Consider the following 18,496-nt stretch of genomic DNA (forward strand, 5'->3'; position numbering starts at 1 on the left):
CGATACTGCAGATTGGGCTGTGTGGATTCATGAGATCGAATGACGAGTACTGTGAAATTGCACCGCACAACATACCCAAATCAAAGCGCGAAGTCCTCCACGAGTGCATGAGGCTACAGGGCAACTTCCCCTTGCTTCCCCTTGAGGCCTCGTTTGACAGGGGAGATTTTGCAGCCCCAAGGTGGATGGGGATTTGAGAGGATTTGGTTAATCCCTCTCCTCCATCCAATCCCCTCAATTCCTCACTATAATCCCTCCCCCCTCATCAATCCACCTGTTTGGTTAAACCTCCTACAACAGCAGCAGCATAGCGAGCGTCCAACTCTCCTCAGTTCCACGAGTGGCTATGGGAGGGATTCGTGGGGATCAGAGGGGATTGGCCTACTCAATCCCTGTGTGTCAAATGGATTTAGAGGGATTTCTGGGGATTTTGGGACCTAAGAGCAACTCTAGCAGACCCCGCAAAAATTCGACCCGCAAAACGCGTTTGCGGTTTCACGAAGATCGCGCTTGCAGGTCGAAAACATGCGCGGTCGAACAGAACCCGTATCTAAACCTGCATAATTTGAAAAAAGACTTTCACGGGAGAAATTGCACAAACATAGTTCATCACATACTACATAGTTCATCCCATGATCAACAAACTACAAGCATAGTTATACTACATACTACGTTAAACTAGTACTAGAGGGGTCGGATCTGACGGCGGCGAGTCGCGGCAAATGGACGACGCCGTGGAGGAACCGGACGCTCAATCCTCCTCGCCGGAGCTGCACAGGTCGACGTACTTCGCCGCCTGCTCCGCACGGATGCGGCGCCACTCCTCAGCCTTCTCGTTGGCAGCGACGTTGTCGGCGACCGCCTGCCGCCACTCGAGGGATTCGAGCTCCTCGGCGTGGCGCCGGCGCTCCTCCTCCTCGCGCACGCTCCGCTCGGTGATGGCGGCAGCAACGGCGTCGAAGTCCGCGACGTGGTTGTGACGCCCCCGATTTAATCGTACACTAATCATGCGCGCAAACGTGTACGATCAAGATCAGGGACTCATGGGAAGATATCACAACACAACTCTAAAACATAAATAAGTCATACAAGCATCATAATACAAGCCAGGGGCCTCAAGGGCTCGAATACAAGTGCTCGATCATACACGAATCAGCGGAAGCAACAATATCTGAGTACATACATAAGTTAAACAAGTTTGCCTTAAGAAGGCTAGCACAAACGAGGATACAGATCGAAAGAGGCGCAGGCCTCCTGCCTGGGATCCTCCTAACTACTCCTGGTCGTCGTCAGCGGCCTGCACGTAGTAGTAGGCACCTCCAGTGTAGTAAGAGTCGTCGTCGACGGTGGCGTCTGGCTCCTGGGCTCCAGTATCTGGTTGCAACAACCAGGTAGAAAGGACAGGGGGGAAAAGAGGAAGGAAAGCAATTGTGAGTACTCATCCAAAGTACTCGCAAGCAAGGAGCTACACTACATATGCATGGGTATATGTGTAAAGGGCCATATCGGTGGACTGAACTGCAGAATGCCAGAATAAGGGGGGGGGGGGGGGGGGTAGCTAGTCCTGTCGAAGACTACGCTTCTGGCAGCCTCCATCTTGCAGCATGTAGAAGAGAGTAGATTGAAGTCCTCCAAGTAGCATCGCATAGCATAATCCTACCCGGCGATCCCCTCCTCGTCGCCTTGTTAGAGAGCGATCACCGGGCTGTATCTGGCACTTGGAAGGGTGTGTTTTATTAAGTATCCGGTTCTAGTTGTCATAAGGTCAAGGTACAACTCCGGGTCGTCCTTTTACCGAGGGACACGGCTATTCGAATAGATAAACTTCCCTGCAGGGGTGCACCACATAACCCAACACGCTCGATCCCATTTGGCCGGACACACTTTTCTGGGTCATGCCCGGCCGCGGAAGATCACACGTCGCAGCCCCACCTAGGCACAACAGAGAGGTCAGCACGCCGGTCTAAATCCTATGTGCGCAGGGGTCTGGGCCCATCGCCCATTGCACACCTGCACGTTGCATACGCGGCCGGAAGCAGACCTAGCCTAGTAGGCGTTCCAGTCCAATCCGGCGCGCGCCGCTCAGTCGCTGACGTCACGAAGGCTTCGACTGATACCACGACGTCGAGTGCCCATAACTGTTCCCGCGTAGTTGGTTAGTGCGTATAGACCAAATGGCCAGACTCAGATCAAATACCAAGAACTCGTTAAGCGTGTTATTTTGAAGTAACCGCGGACGCCGTCCAGGGCCAGGCCCACCTCTCGCCTAGGTGGTCTCAACCTGCCCTGTCGCTCCGCCACAAGATCCACTCGCGGGTACTCCTACGAGCCGACCCGACTTTAGTCACCACAGGTATCATGTATAGAGTATATAAGTATATACCCGTGATCACCGCCCAAGTGATCACGACCCGATAGTATAGCATAGCAGACGGACAAGAATGTAGGGCCACTGATGGAAAACTAGCATCCTATACTAAGCATGTAGGATTGCAGGTAAAGGTAACAACAGTAGTGGCAAAGACAGGCTATGCAGCAGAATAGGATTAACGGAAAACAGTAACATGCTACACTACTCTAATGCAAGAGTATAGAGAAGGATAGGCGATATCTGGTGATCAAGGGGGGGCTTGCCTGGTTGCTCTGGCAAGTAGGAGGGGTCGTCAGCTCCGGAGTTGAACTGGGCAGCAGCAGCGTCGGTATCGGAGTCTAGCGAGAGAAGAGGGGGAAGAAACAATAAATATAATGCAAACATATGCATGACGATGCATGACATGACAATGAGCGTTGTTAGTGGGGCCCAATCGCGGTAGTATGTGATACCGTCGAAGGGGGGAAACATCCGGGAAAGTATTCCCGGTGTTTCGCGTTTTCGGAGAGATGAACCGGAGGGGGGAAAGTTGCGAGTTTGATATGTTAGGGATGTGTGGCGGACGAACGGGCTGCGTATCCGGAGTCTCGTCGTTCTGAGCAACTTTCATGTAGAAAGTATTTTCATCTGAGTTACGGATTATTTTATATGATTTTCTAAAGATTTAAACATTTTCTGGATTACTTAAATTAACAGAAAAGGAATATGACGTCAGCATGACGTATGAGTGACGTCAGCAATCAACAGTCCGGTTGACTGGTCAAAACTGACACGGGGGACCCACCTGTCATAGACAGTGGGGTAAACAGAGTTCAAACTAATCTAAATTTAGTTAGTAAAACTACTGGGCCCACCTGTCAGTGTCTAATTAACTAAACTAATTAGTTTTAATTATTAAAATGTTTTAATTAGAGGATTAAGAGGTGGGACCCACACGTCAGTCTCGCTGAGCAGCCCAGTCAGCAGTTGATCCGGTCAACTGGGCTAACCGGGCTCCTGGGGCCACCGGGCAGTGACCCTGCTGGACCCCAGTGGCAGGCCACGTCGGCGGCCGGCGCCGGAGCGACTCCGGCGACCAAAACAACGGCGGCCCCTCGCCGGAGTTGACCGGAATCGCGCTACGGGGCTCGGGGAGGAGCGGGGCTAGGTGCGTTCGAACGAGCTCACAGCGCCGCGTCCAGTGGTGGCCGTAGCATCGCCGGACTTGGCCAGGATAGGCGCCGACGAGCGGCGGAGGCGGCGGCGTGCACGGGTGTTCGACGACAACGGAGCTGCGGCGCGCAAGCGAGCAAACGGAGAGGCTGGGGGGTTTCTACGCGGCGTGGGGAGTGCAACGGGGTTGAGCCCGTGACCAAAAGGTCACCGGAGCCTTGCCGGCGGCGAGCTCCGCGGTGATGCGCTCGGGCGCTCATCGGGGACGGCGTTAGGAGGCACGGGAGGGAGCGTGCGCAGGCGCGTTGGGCTCCTAGGAACCCCAGGAGCACGATGCGGCGCTCGGCCGCATGTGAAGGCGACCATGGCCACGGCGCCGAGCTCGTCGGCGGCAACGCGCTCGGGCGACGGTGGGCGAGCTAGCTAGGAGGCGCGCGAGAGCGAGGAGAAAGCGGGGGCTCACCGAGCGGCACACACGGTGGCCCTTGGGAGGTTTAGTAGCTGCAGAGTCATCGCCGGAGTTGGTGAAGAACGGCGGCGAAGCTTGTCGGAGCAGAGGAGGAAGGCGGCGGCGTCGTGGGCGTTGCGGTGGCTCCGAGCTCCAACGGGGTGCACCAGTCGAAGCAGCGGACGACGGCGGACCTTGGGGACACAGTGGAGCGGTGAGGTGGGCACGGTGGCCGTGGCGGCGGCGGCGCTTGGATGCGGTGGGGAAGGAGGGAGCGGCGTGGATCTGAGGGGAGAGGGAGAGGCGCAAGAACCGAGGGCGATAGTGGGGGCGAGTGGGAGGCGGGGCGTGGCGGCCTTATCCTCTCCTCGACGCCGGCGAGGGGGGTCCGGTGGCGACGCGCCCCTGTTCCGACCCGGGTCGGGGGAACAGGGAAGGGAGACTAGGCAGGGGGGGCTGGGCCGGCGGTTGGCCAGCTGGGCCAGATGGGCCGGTCTGGCCTGTAAGCTGGGCTGCCTGGTCCAGTGGGGGGTTCTTTTTCTTTTCTTTTCTTTATTTTTTTTTCTGTTTTATTTCATTTTAAAATACTTAGGCACTTTTTAAAAAAATATTTTCTCCACAATAATTATCAGTGCAATATTTGACACCCACCGAACATTTCCTATAACAGAGGAAGGTATAAAACGGAGGAAGAGGTAAAAGGCGTGCGTTCGGAGAGAGCGCATCAACTGCCCACGGAAACTTGATTGGAGTGTACTGTTCACATTTTTTTTTATTCAGTTGCATGCAAAGAATCTCCAGCCTATGGCCCACCACGGAGTTGTTTATTGGCTGTATATTCATTCGTTTAGTCTGAAACCTGCGCTTCGCCTCGGCCATCCGCGAAAACATGAGATCTTGGCGGATGTTTATCTTCCCGTGAAAAGTGAGGAACTGACACTGTCATTCCTATGAAGCGAACGGGTCGGAAGGAAACTTTCCCACAAGAAACGATACCTGCACGATTCCTACGAAATTCCTTTGAAGCGCACAGGGCCATAATTTGCCTTCATCATGTTCAATTTCTAATTTTAGCCATGTAATCCTCATTTTTCACCATCCAATCCATTTTTTTAAAATGCACTGCCCAATCCTTGATGAAGCATCAACTGTTCAACAATGTTGTTCTTTCTGTCGAGGGAAAAACACACAATGTTGTTTCTACAACCCCACTAGTATGAGAAGACAAAACTAACTGGATATACTACTTGTACAACAGTTCAGCAAATTGAAGGCTGAACAAAGGCATGGATGTCCACAATTTGTTTATTTTTCCCAAACCTAAACTCACAAACCCAAGGGCTCAATAGCACCAGGATCTGGCATGTGGAGAAGGCAGCCGTAACTGAACATTTCATGCACAGAGCACACAAGCTTAAACGAGCAGTATACCACAAGAGACCAGGGACGCATTTTGCAAATCATTCAACAATCCAGTAGTTCAAGTACGGCACATAATAGACGTAGTGTCAGCATACAGGTTTACCAGTGTACTACTCCCTCCGTCCGACCACGACCTGCACCGCCGCCGCCCAGGACCTGCACGCGCCAGGGTCTCGAGCGCCTGGACCTCGAGCTCCCTCAAGCTCGAGCTCCTTTTGCTGCTCCTCCGCAAGTTGCTGCTCCTCCCCTGCTCGTGTGCTTTCACCAGATGTCCGCTGCTCATGCTGCTGCCGGTGAGAAGAAGTACAGGGCTCCTTGCTTTTTCATCTCCAGTACCAGACCTGTACCTTGCTCCCAGTATCTCCTCTGCAAGCACTCCCAGAAGAAGTGCAGGGCTCGGCCCTGTACCTTGCTCAAGCTCCTAATTGCGCTGCTGCCGGTGAGAAAATGTGCTCCAGAAGCTACAATTTCGAACACAATTTCTTTACATTGCACCGTGTACCTTGCTTGCTCTGTAATTACCGAAAAAGGGTTTCCTCCCGTTTTGTATTACAAAGCACCAACAACGATCACATAGCAATGCTCGGGCGAGAAGCACAACAAGCCCAAAAGGAAAAGAAAGAACAAAGAAGAAAGAAATGCCAACAACGGCAGCTCGACAAAGCGCGGAGACCCGCCACCGCTGCGCCCTCCGGACTCGACCCACCACATATCAAGGCTCCGATCTGCCGCGTACCAAGCAGCACCTCCAAGAAGGGATGCGACGCCAACAACGCTGCTGCCCGGACGTGTCCTAGGGTTTCCCCCGGCACGCGGAAGGGAGTGGGGGATGGATACCTCCGACACCCTCCAGGAAGGAATGGTGGCACCCGTAGGTGTCACCGCATCGGAGCCGGAAAAGCCGGCAAGGGATTTCTCCCGAATTCCAACCCCACCGCCCAACCAGGCCGGAGCCAACCAGTCACCTCGCCGCCCACCAATGCGCCACCGCGGTCTTAACGCCACCCACGCCGCCTCACTGAGATCACCACCACGAGACCAAGAGGATGGAGAGAGACGCACGAGGCGACGGAAGCAGCAGCACCGGAGCCACGCAGGAGGGAACTACCTCCACCGCAGTCGTGTAGGAGGACCGAGTCTCCGGCACCGTCGCGGTCGCCGTCCAGACGCAGCAGCAGGGCATACCAGGCCACCCCTGGCCCGGCCAGACCCAAATCGGGCCCGTAAAGCCCCGCCGGCCACGCTGCAGCAGGGCGGCACCAGCGCCGCCAGCCACCACCCGCCCATCGTCGCTCCCCAGCCTCCCGGAAGCCACGCCGACGACCCTCCCGCCGCCGGCCCACCCAGGGCCCAGATCTGGGCCTAGCGGGCGCCGCCAGATCGCGCCGCCCCCCCGCCAACGGCAGCGCCGCCGTCCAGTAGATCGCCCGCCACCACGCCGGAGAGCCCCGCCGCCGCGCCGGACCGTCGCCGCCTAGGAGCACCCCGCGGCGCCGCACCGCCCCGCGTCAGTGCGACCCGAGAGGGGAAAGGCCAGGGGCCGCCGCCGCCAGCGCCGCCCGGGCCAGGCCCAGCGCCGGACGCCAGCGACGGCGGCAAGGAGGGAGGGAAGGGGGAGAGCTCGGGGGCGAGGTGTTGGGGACGCGGCCGGTCGCCCGCGGGGGCGACGCGGTCGCGAGAGGAGAGGAGCGTGATGAGAAGGTTAAACTACTAGTAAAGATCTAATCCCACGATCTCGCTCTGTAATTTGAAACACAATTGATCATGTCCTCTCGAGAAATGTTACAAAAAAAAAAAGTTCAGTTAACTGTTATGGTCTAATGGTCTAATGTGGGAGAAAGAAAACATCTCTGGAATCATTCATGGTCTGTAGCATTTTCACCAGTTATAAGTGTTCTGTCAATTTCTGTAATGTTCACTATGACATGGAGCGTTGAGTACTGTCAATTTTGTTTCTGTAATTCCAATAAGAACATTACAGTGGACTATTGTCAATTTTTGTAATGATGATGAAACAATCTTTAGGTTGCCATGATTGAAATTTATGTTTCTGCACTGTCAATTTCTCAACATTGATGTTGATTTCTGATGGAACAATCTTTAGTACTGTCAAACAAATCAAACTGGACAAGAAGCAATGGAGGAAATTACTGGAGTAGATCAATATACTGGTATATCCATGATGTTGGACAGAGGGTAGTACCTGAGCACAGTATAGCAAACTTAATCAAACTGAATTTCAGTAGATCAAATTGCAGTACATCAAACTGAAATGTAGAGCAAAATGTTTCATGAGTAGTTTAAGTGAATGATCCGGTTTTATTTTCAATAAATAATGGCCAAGTTTATTTTCAGTAAATGTAGAGCAAATTGAATCAACCATGATTCATCAAACAATGGTACAGTTTTATTGCACAGAAAAGAGGAACCAGTATAGTTTTAGCGGTACAACACTGAATTTCTGATTCTGAATGTTGACAGTACAATATACTCTGAAGTTTAATTTCTGCTACTGAATATTGACAGTACACCAGTATTCAGTTTATATATACAACAATATATTCTCTGACGTCTTAGTTGCTTTCTTCAATCAATTTTACCCGATGCAGTCCAAGTGAAAATCGGTCCCTGGATATAATTAAGGTGCAAACATCAGTATAATTCTTAGAGAAGCTAAAAGTGGGTGTCAAACATCAAGGACCAAGTCTTATATCGCAAAAGGGATAGCCTAGAGTTTAGACTTTCTCTGTTAAACCAAGAACAACAGGCAGGTACTCCTCGAGGGCGCGTTTCAATTCAGAGACAGCCGACATAGCCCCATGATCTTCAGAGAAAAATCAACAGTTCAGAAAAATAACATGGGACCTAATTCTTACTACTCACTCATCACTAGTCAAGTAATCCACGGCAGGCAAAGGGCAGTGATCAACATACAGATATCTTCAGCCAGTAGGACGACGTTCAAACGGAGGGTCGTGAGGTGATCGTCAAGCTCCTTGGAGACCAGAAATGGGTAACAGGAATCTAGATGCAATGCGTGAGCATGTATGTTTAATTATTCCATTGCCAACAAAAAATCGAGTTTAATTGATACAGAGTCAAGTCCATTGTCAGGTTCAGTTAATTGATAGAGTCAAATTCACTGTCAGAGTCAAAAATCAAAATCATTCCTCTTGTTACTTAGAACAGAAACTGGGGCCAACAAGAGTACAATACTTTGCTCTTGTTACTTTAAAAATTCTTTAAACACTGTTTCTTTAAACATCCTAATGATCATTTGAAGCAATTTTAGAGCAAGTGTATGATTATTCGAAACAAGTGCATTTTGCTGTTCACTTTTTTATGGCCACTTGTGAGTTCCATTATTATAGAGAACCCTGCCTCCAGATAAGAAAAATTACTCCATGTAAAGTTCATTCTAGTTTGGCCACTGTTCATTCTACAACTGAATTTAACATCCATTCTGCATTTAGCAAAAAAAAAGTGTCCACACATGCACTGAGCCAGCAGTTTTATGACATGAGATAAGATGCATTTGAATATGATGTTTATGTGGATTTCTGGACTTTTCCTGAACTTTTTCTGAGCATTTCTGAACATTTAGATGAACAGCACTAGCTCACTTACTACTCCATGTCTGAACTTTTACTGACACTGGCTCACTAATGTGTCCATGATGCCATGCATTTCTTTATTTCTTTCTACTCCAATGTGATATCCAACTCACTAATGTGTTCAGAAATACTCCATTCACCATAGATTCCATTTGCTACTAAACCAAATGCAATGCAATTCCTTGCTAAAAGGTCTGATTCTCTTCTAAAAGCTCACCTGGGATCAACGGAAGCAGCATCCGTACTCGTACTCCATTCCTCTTCACCAAGTCCTCCTTCAATCGCTGCACAAACCAAGCGGACAAGAACAAAATCAGCTCACCTGCTTGCTTCACCAGACAGAAATCAGCAGCTAGAAGACGGACTTACGCTGCCGGCGAGTGGGCAGCGGGCAGCATCAGCTGCAGCGGCGGCGCCGGTGAAGCGAAGAGGGCGGGTCCTCCATCATCAGTCCGCCAGCTCGAGGAGGGGAACGGCAGAGGCAAGACGAGCACAGGGCAGTGGCATGTGGCTGGAGCAAGTCTTCGTCTTCCCCATGCCGTCGACTTCTGCAGGAGCCGTTCGGGCTCTGGAGGAGGAGCTCGAGGATCTTCCATGCCTCCAGATCGAGCCCCAATTCCCTCCAGGACATGAGTGCCGCCGGCAAGTCGCGGGCTTTGCAGAAAAGGGGATCCTTCCCTAGTAGAGCAGGCGGTGATGCGGCGGAGCAGGCGGCCCGGCGGCTGTGTGGCTTGTCGAAGGAAAGGGGGGGGGGGGGGGGGGGGGGGGGGGGGCGGTTCGTAACACTTACACACCAAATGTCTGGGGTGCAAGCTAAAACTTGAATCACTGGCTCAAAACACACATGTCGTAATTAGCATGGGAAACTACGGGAATCATTACCACACCTCAATCATGAAATCCGGGAGCTCAGCTCTGCTCCCCTCATGGAAATCACCTCGTACGCGATTAATTTGTGGAGGTACTGCAGCCGGCCCTGCACACAGACATTGCAAACATCAGATATGAGTTGTCAGAGGGAAACCACACTAGAATGATATCCTTATAATGAGTTTGCTTACCGGTGTCAGAGGAAGTCTCCATCTCCATGTATAGTCCAGTGAACCCCCTGATGTAGTTCACAATAAACAGCCGGCTGTCCTCTCTGCAAAATAACAGTTGGTGATTTGTGGCATCAAACCAATATAAAACTAAACACATTTTTGCCTCCAAGATACACAATTCAACTTACATTTCACAACTTTCATGCATGTCCACATTGTAGTTGATCGTCAACCCTTGAGCTGGTACATGCCACCCAGATATGTTAACATGAATGCAGCATTGAAGCCCATCCAGAATAAAGTTGGCATTGTCCTCATGCTTGTAGCGTATCTCCTCAATGGGCTCAGATGTCTCACATGGGTCCATCACCAGCAAGGTCTTCTCCACATCGACAACATAAAGTGACCAGCTGTCCATCATTGGAACCGGCAGCATCAACTGCAAAAGCATCAAAACAGGGGCTATTTGCATGTCAATTGAAATACGGATCTTATTGAAATATCATTAACTTGATCTCTCCAACAATGTACATAAACAAGTGCTTCAGCGCTCATCATTGTATTCATGAATATAAAGCCCAGGTTATATGTCAGGGCCTGAAGAACCTGAAGGAGTCTGAAGAAATCTGCAGCAAGTGTCTAACTGACGAAGACTGAAGATACCACTTCGTCAGTTATCCTCCGGTGGATAGCAGAGCGGGTAATCACTACTGGACGGTCCAGATAAAAGCTTGGTTTGGCTTAAACACGCGAACCAATGTAATCACTACTGGACGGTTCAGTTATGCAGGTCTCCCAAGTAAATTTGATGAATGCTTTTGCAAAATCCAGTCTGACTACAAGCAGTTCTCAACAGTCAGTACAAATGCCATCGCTAACTGAGATGCCACATGCCACTACTCAGTTTATTCCAAGCTGTTCGGCCATCTACACAGATAGCACCATTGCTCATACCACATCTGCAAACACTCAAGGATCAGTACCACCTTTCAGACTGAGTGTACAGGGGACGGTTGCCCCAGCTGGACTACCAAATGTACTGCTTAATGGTCAACCCCCACCTATGGCACCTACTGGCAACACTGGCTACTTTGCCCCAGTGATAGCTCCATATGTGGCTCAACCAACATACAATCACATTACTGGACAGTATATCAACACTGCAACAAATAGTACAACTCCACCTTCCATATACCATGCTGGAGTTCAACTGTTTGACAACCAGAGAAATCATATAGCTACTCAATTAGGTGGCCCCTCTTATTATGCTGAAGCCACACTTAAAGGCCCCAGACTGGAAATCCCTCTCTTTGATGGAACAGGACCTAATTGAGTGGCTGATTTCTTGTGAAAAATTCTTTGACATGAGAGGCACTCCATATGATCAATGGGTCAACTTAGCCACTGGACATTTTCAAGGCAAAGCGTCAGTATGGGTCAAAAACATCCGTGTACCTTGGCAAATGGTCACATGGCAGCAGTTTTGTCAGATACTTGCTGATAGATTTACTGAAGCCAGTGTTCATGAAGCAGTGGAAAACTTGAAAAATATACAACAAACAACAACTGTCAGTGAATGCATCAACAAGTTTGAGGAGTGTGCAGCCTTAGTAAAAAGAGACCATCCATTTTGGCAGGAGAATTTTCTCATGAGCTGTTTCATTGGAGGTCTGAAATCAGATATTAAGCATGAAGTGTGTGGTCAAAGACCAACGGGGATCATGGAAGCTTACTGGTATGCTAAAGTCTATGAGAAGGCTGCAAATGCTAGGCTACAAACCCTACCACAGACATCTAGGCCAAGACAGTACACCACTTACGCAAATTCTCACAGACTTCCTCAACTGCAAATACAAACTACTGACAGAAGTACTGCCACACAAGCCACACAAGCCCCTAATCTCTGCTGGTAGTGTCGAGAACCATGGAATAGATAGCATAAATGCGGAATAGGGAAGACCATACACATATTACAAGAAGTGGAGGGAGAAACTGTTGAGACTCCAATTGATGAACAGCAACAGCCTGAAGTTCAGTATCATACTGCACCAAATACCCCAGATAAAGAAGCACCTACAGAGCAATGCTGTCAGATCTCTATCCATGCTGCACAAGGAACACCTGGCCCTGCTACTCTATGCATTATACTTAACATTGCTGGAAAAAGAGCTGTAGCTCTGGTTGACAGTGGCTCTTCTCACACCTTTATAGATTATAAGTGTGCAGTGGACTGCAATTTCTCTTTGACTCCCACCACTATTAGCAAAGTATCAGTAGCAGGCGGTGGACAACTATTGTCTGACAGTGTAGTTCCCGACTGCCCATATACTATTGCTGGCGAGCCGTTCAAGAACACTTTCAAAGTTCTACCACTCCAGACTTATGACATCATATTGGGGGCTGATTGGCTCAAAGAATTCAGTCCTATTTGCATGGATTTCATCCTAAGGACAATAGTCATTAACTGGAGAAACAAACCCTTTCTTATAAGGGATTACACTGGCAGTAATATTGACCAGACTTGTACTCCAGAACAGGCTGACAAAATATTTCGAAAAGGAGCAATGGGCTACATCATTCAGATCAATCTGATCAAGCCTACTGTAGCAAAACCTACAACTGTACCTGAACCAGTTCAGTCACTGCTAGACCAATATGCTGAAGTTTTCAAGGAACCAGTGGGCCTTCCTCCTATCAGAGAGATTGATCATAGGATTGATCTAATTCCAGGGACCACCCCTCCCAACATCAGACCATATAGAGTGCCCCACTACAAAAAATCTGCTATGGAAGAAATCATACAAGACCTCCTAATCAAGCAAGAAACACAGCCCAGCCTTAGCCCTTTCTCCTCACGTGCAGTAATGGTCAGAAAGAAAGATGGAGGATGGAGATTATGTAATGATTTCAGACAGCTCAACTCCAGAACAATCAAAAACAAATTTCCCATGCCAATCATTGAAGACTTGTTGGATGAGCTCCATGGTGCCAAGTATTTCACAAAATTGGACCTCAGGTCTGGGGTTTCATCAGATCAGAATGGCCACACCTGATATCCCTAAAACTGCCTTCAGAACTCACCTTGGGCACTATGAATACATAGTTATGCCCTTTGGGCTAACTAATGCTCCAGCAACATTCCAAAACCTCATGAATTTAGTATTCTTTGATGATGTGTTGGTGTTCAGTGAAACTCTAGAAGAGCATGTACAACACCTCAAGATTGCTTTGGATTTACTTAAAGAACATTGCTTGTCTGTGAAGCAGAGCAAATGTGAGTTTGCGGTACAGAAGGTTTGCTACTTGGGTCACATTATTTCTGCAGAAGGTGTAGCAACTGACCCTAGCAAGGTCCAAGATATTCTCAACTGGCCATCTCCTGACAATGTCACCAACCTCAGAGGTTTTCTTCGACTGACAGGTTACTACAGGAGATTGTCAAGGATTATGGCACTATCTGCAGACCACTATATGATGCTCTGAAAAAAGACCAGTTCACTTGGGGAGTAGCACAAGAACAAGCATTCTCCAACCTGAAGGTCATCATGACATCATGTCCTGTCTTAGCACTACCCAATTTTTCCAAACCCTTTGTTATTGAAGCAGATGCAAGTGGCACTGGGTTGGGTGCAGTACTAATGCAAGACAGCAGACCCTGAAGGTCGGCTGCATCAAGAACTCCATCTTCTCTGGTAGCAACAGACGCCTCCTCGCACACATAAACGTGGATTGTTAGGCATGCATGGCGACTTTAACATCCAGAAACTGATTCAAGATAAAAGGCAAAATGCACCTTCATTTGCACTGACTGACTGTCAAACCCCGGAGAAACCTTAAGAGGATAACCAACAAGCATTCATGCAATGCTACACCACCACCGCAACTAAAAGGTTATAAGTTCACCGGAAACCATCTTGTCATGTTGCCTCGTCGTCAAGAGTCACGCAGCTCTAACGCGCCGGGGCCAAAATAACATCATGTCCAACTTAGCAATTACTTAAAACATCCTGAGTACTTCCAGCAACTTTAACCCATCATGTCAATTGACCAAGTGCTTCCAGCATCTTCTTCGGCATGCTTCCTCTTGAGCTTGCTCCTGTCCATTCGCCACTGCTTCAGGACATACTCGACAACTTCTTCCAGAGTCGCTTTCCAGCCCTGCTCATAGTTCCACGGCTCACAGCTCACTAAGAACCTGGACAGGTGCTGGACTGCCGAGAGATTGCAACGCCCCGGCCTGCAGCACCACCCACGCAGCGTCCTTTGCGACCATGAACCAGAGACAATGCACCACCTACTAGTTTCCTGCCCTTTCTCAAGGCAGGTATGGGATGATACCCTCTGGATGACGTGCAGGCCACCGGACCAAGACGCCTCCATCAACAAATGGTGGCTGGCTGCCAAAGAGACGGCTCCCAAACCACTTTGCAAGGGACTGGCCACCGCGACGCTGCTGACGGGATGGATGATCAGGAAACAGCGTAACGCCTGCATCTTCAATGGGGATCGACCCTCTATCCCCCAGCTAACAAAGAAAATCAGAGCAGAGGCTGCCCTCTGAGCTCGGGCTGGGGTTTCTGGCCTTCGATTGGTGATCCCAAACACCTGGATGTCCATTCAAACCATTGTAGCACAAGCTATAAACCACCTCCTAGGAGGCCTGAAACTTTTTCCACCCCTTTTCAATGAAAAGAAACGCGAAGTCTTTGCATTTTCTCGAAGAAGAAGAAAACTAACAGCATGACGGCCACTGGGATTGTACTCATTGATTTCGAGCAGAGCCTTTGTCACCACGCCATAGATATGTTCGCCCTGTTCTTCTTTAACAGCCTGAAGCATCTCGTCGTCCTCATGGATGAATTTCCTACAATAGAGCGCACACCACATTAGATGGCCGGATTTTCCCAAGGCCACCAATAACAGCTTCGAAACCTGCATTTCATGAGCTTGCTGTTACTTTGATATAAATGGTAGCTTGGACGCGGTCCTACCACGGTAGGTGGTCTCACACGCCATTCGGGAAAAACAATGTCACATGCATGTTATGTAGTGACTTAAGATGTGCATACTCCAGTACTAAGGTAATACACCAGGGCTGTTCCAAATCAGTGGTAGGTGTGAATTACAAGATGTTCTCGAAAAACAACTCTTCCAGAAATTTCAAAAGCCTCCCAATACTTACCCACTTAGCCTAGCACTTAATCTGGAGTGAAAAGTGACAGTAATATGAAAACAAAGATATAACATTTTTACGAGCTAAGCAAGCCCTAGCAGCGAAAACAATTTACACTCCTGATTTAATTGACTCAGAAATTCTGATCAGCCTAGCATCGAAACTAGAATGAGAAGTGCTAGTAATATGAAAAAAAGGTAGAAATATTTTTTTTACCAGCTAAGCAAGCCCAAGCAGCAAAAACAATTTACATTCCTGATCTAATTGACTCAGAAATTCCCTATGATATTGGACCATTATACATCTATATTTCCAACTGAAAAATGACTTTTGTCTCAAATCAATTAAATCATTCAAGGAAGAGCCAAACCATTGCTTCCTAACAAGTTGTTTGAATTTTTCCATCAAGCTGTATGTATTTCACAATGAAATTTCCTTAGGCAACCTGGAGACCTGAAACAAAATTGAAAGAGATCCAAGTTTGCCTGAAGCAGTGCTGGCTAGCGATGCCATGGTGAAATGATTATACCAGAGCTGGCTGTATGTATTTCACAATGAAATTTCCTTAGGCAACCTGGAGACCTGAAACAAAATTGAAAGAGATCCAAGTTTGCCTGAAGCAGTGCTGGCTAGCGATGCCATGGTCTTGAAGAAATGATTGTGGCAAAATCATGCAAGTTAAGTTGGATCGTGGAAAGTTAACAGTCAGCTCTGGTATAATAAGAACTGAAACCTCACACTGAAAAGCAAAGTATACAGTTAACGATGCTCACACAATTGCTCTAGAAGAACTGTAAAGGTTCACTGGCTTCAGGGCGCAGACAAACTGGGGTATATTAATCCAGGTATTAAACCTGTATACTGAATCGACATTGTAAACTGTAACCACACACGCAAAAGTTTGCCGCAACGCAGAAGTCAGAAGGGGCATACACACAACAGATAATCGACCATGATCAGTTGCCTACAAGTCATGTGAGCAGCATATCAACATGGCCTTGCACCAGTTACAGAGAGTAAAGGAACATAGCTGACACTTAAAGACCATTTCACTAACCAGATAAAATGAACACATGAAGAAGAATGAATTGCAACAGAACATATCATTGACAAGTTGACTTAATGCAATTGTGCCATTCAGTTTAACGAGCAGTGCTCCAAGCTCCTAACAAGCAGGTGAAACTGGCATGTGAGCAAATTGAGAGGATGATCTGCCGCATTTAAACGTCAGCTGGAATAATACTCAGAAACAAGAAACTGATGTATATTGGCTAAACATTTCGTATTTATAAAACCAATGGATAGTCTTTAAGAAATAAGACCTTGGTAAAAAAATCTCCATTTCAAAGGAAAACCAAGACACTAGGCAGACCAATTGGCAACTATTTCAAAAGCAGACCTAAACGACTTCTAATTTTAGATTCAACATGCTAGAAACTTCAGCCCAAAGCGATATTCACAGTAGTCAAAATGTCATGCAACCATGAAACAGTCAAGCTTCTTGATCAGAACTTCTCTACATAGAAAAGAATCTAGCCAACTCATAGTGAACCCATTAAGCAGTGGACCTCCACCCATATAACTCTAAGCAAACGTACATATTTCTATAGAACTTTTTTGAAAGGAAAAAAATGGTATGGGGCTGACCATATCAGAGGAAAATAAAGAATAGAAGGAACCAACATTTGAGTGGAGAAGAAATCAGTATTTATTAAATACAATTCGTTCAACCAAGAGTAGCAAACACTAAGGTAAGCTCTTGCCCTCTATGTCAAAACTGGAATTACTCTCAGAGGTAGCACAATAAATCTATGCATTAACTGAACACTCTACAAGCAAGGAACCAAACTCACATATTATAATGTTTTGAAAGTCACACCACATATTCCGTAACCATGCCTTAGGTAAGCTGGTACTATTGATCAGTGCTATTGACGTACACATATATGTCTAAACTGACAGATTCAGTAATCAACCATCCATTAAATAATGAACTACTGCATATTACAGAACTAAACCAAGTTATTAAACAATTCACTGTAAAATCTGCATGCAGTAGAGAAGAGTTAGAGTACACCATGAAAAGAGATTGTTCTCTGCTGATTTGTTCCTTTCGGATTAATTAAGAAAACCTAGGGGAGTATACTAAATTATGCACCTCTAGTTTCCACCACATTTGATTAAGAAGCAGATTACCAGGGAAACATTTGCAAAGCCAAGAGTCTATTGTGGAAGTAATGACACACAATAACAAAATATTAGAGAAAGCTGATTGTGTAGTAGCAGCAGTAAAGAGATCTATACCATCTCTTTTCCGTCAAGTATGATAACTTTAAAAGGGCGCCACTCTGGATTTCCAATCTCATCCTCCCAACTGTCAAAAAATAAGGCAGCATGCTGACTTGGTTCATCATGCTCTGGCAATTCCTGTTGGAAAGCTTTTTCAAGTGATTGGTCAAGCATGCCCATCCTTTTGATGCCTATAGATGCTTGGCCAGTTGTAAGATCCTAGAAGCCCTGTAGAGCATGCAGCAGGTCGGAAGGAGAATGAATTTCTACTGTTTTGCAAAATCAACAACAACAGCACATCACAATGTCATGGACAAGTTCTGAATCAATCAACGAGGTAACTTACACGTATCAGTGCCTCCCGAGCATGAAACAAACACTTGAAAGCTCAAAGTGTGAGCACAGAAATGCATGCATGCTGATAATGTACCTATCAGAGCATGTAATGGTGTAAACAGAAAAAAGATCAACACAAATCTTCCTTGTGAGACCTGATGCGCTGCACCATTTGCTCCGCCATCCTGTCAGTCAACACGTTAAATATGATTATTGTCAGCGACAAGAATGTGCCAAGATGGCGGTTGTGCGTCCGAACTGCAGCATTTGTGATACATTTGTGATACATTGGTGATTTGACAGATTGCAGCCTGTACTTTGAACAGCAACAATGACCATCTTCGTTAACTCTCACATTCAACATGCCCTCAAATTGACTAATATCGACTATTAATTTAATTTTGGTGAAACAAAAATTGCTCTGAACCTCTTGGTTTTTACAGGTTCGAAAGTCATAACATTTATAGCATACAATATAAACATTAATTATAAACTTATAAATAAATAATAACACAACTCTGGAATGTCCTATATTAGTTTACAGAGGGAGTATATCTTTATTTTTGAAATATCTAATGTACTATGTTGCCTGTACAAAATTTTCGAGCCTTTCAGGTAAATTGTTTTTGAAGTCTTTACATATTACGG

At 47.5% G+C, this 18,496-nt stretch overlaps 1 protein-coding gene across 2 annotated transcripts; it reads right to left on the reverse strand.

Moving 5' to 3' along the window:
• Nucleotides 1-5,163: 5,163 nt before the first annotated feature.
• Nucleotides 5,164-18,029, reverse strand: LOC109762474 (uncharacterized). 2 transcript variants are annotated; one of them, XM_073511197.1, is made up of 10 exons: nt 17,859-18,029; nt 17,528-17,740; nt 14,788-14,914; nt 10,239-10,489; nt 10,069-10,151; nt 9,377-9,983; nt 9,225-9,291; nt 8,328-8,417; nt 7,545-8,217; nt 5,164-5,905 (listed from the first exon to the last, which is right to left on the reverse strand). In XM_073511197.1, the coding sequence occupies exons 2-6, from the start codon at nt 17,635-17,637 to the stop codon at nt 9,886-9,888; spliced, it is 669 nt and encodes a 222-aa protein (XP_073367298.1). In that variant the 5' UTR covers nt 17,638-17,740; nt 17,859-18,029; the 3' UTR covers nt 5,164-5,905; nt 7,545-8,217; nt 8,328-8,417; nt 9,225-9,291; nt 9,377-9,885. The 2 variants fall into 2 exon arrangements, with proteins under 2 accessions (XP_073367298.1, XP_020176925.1); XM_020321336.4 differs by having other exon boundaries at nt 7,545-8,417.
• Nucleotides 18,030-18,496: the final 467 nt, after the last annotated feature.

Source organism: Aegilops tauschii, chromosome 3, assembly GCF_002575655.3.
Source record: "Aegilops tauschii subsp. strangulata cultivar AL8/78 chromosome 3, Aet v6.0, whole genome shotgun sequence".
In the NCBI taxonomy this organism is placed as follows: Eukaryota; Viridiplantae; Streptophyta; class Magnoliopsida; order Poales; family Poaceae; genus Aegilops; species Aegilops tauschii.

Bases quoted from the DNA above. Each gene is read 5' to 3' on its own strand.
- LOC109762474 (XM_073511197.1), bottom strand. From the start codon at position 17,637: ATGATGAACCAAGTCAGCATGCTGCCTTATTTTTTGACAGTTGGGAGG. The intron at 10,490-14,787 runs GTTAGTTTTCTT...ATGCTTTTGCAG, and splicing joins ATCCCAGTGGCCGTCATGCT to TTGATGCTGCCGGTTCCAAT. The intron at 9,984-10,068 runs GTAAGCAAACTC...GTCTGTGTGCAG, and splicing joins GGAGACTTCCTCTGACACCG to GGCCGGCTGCAGTACCTCCA.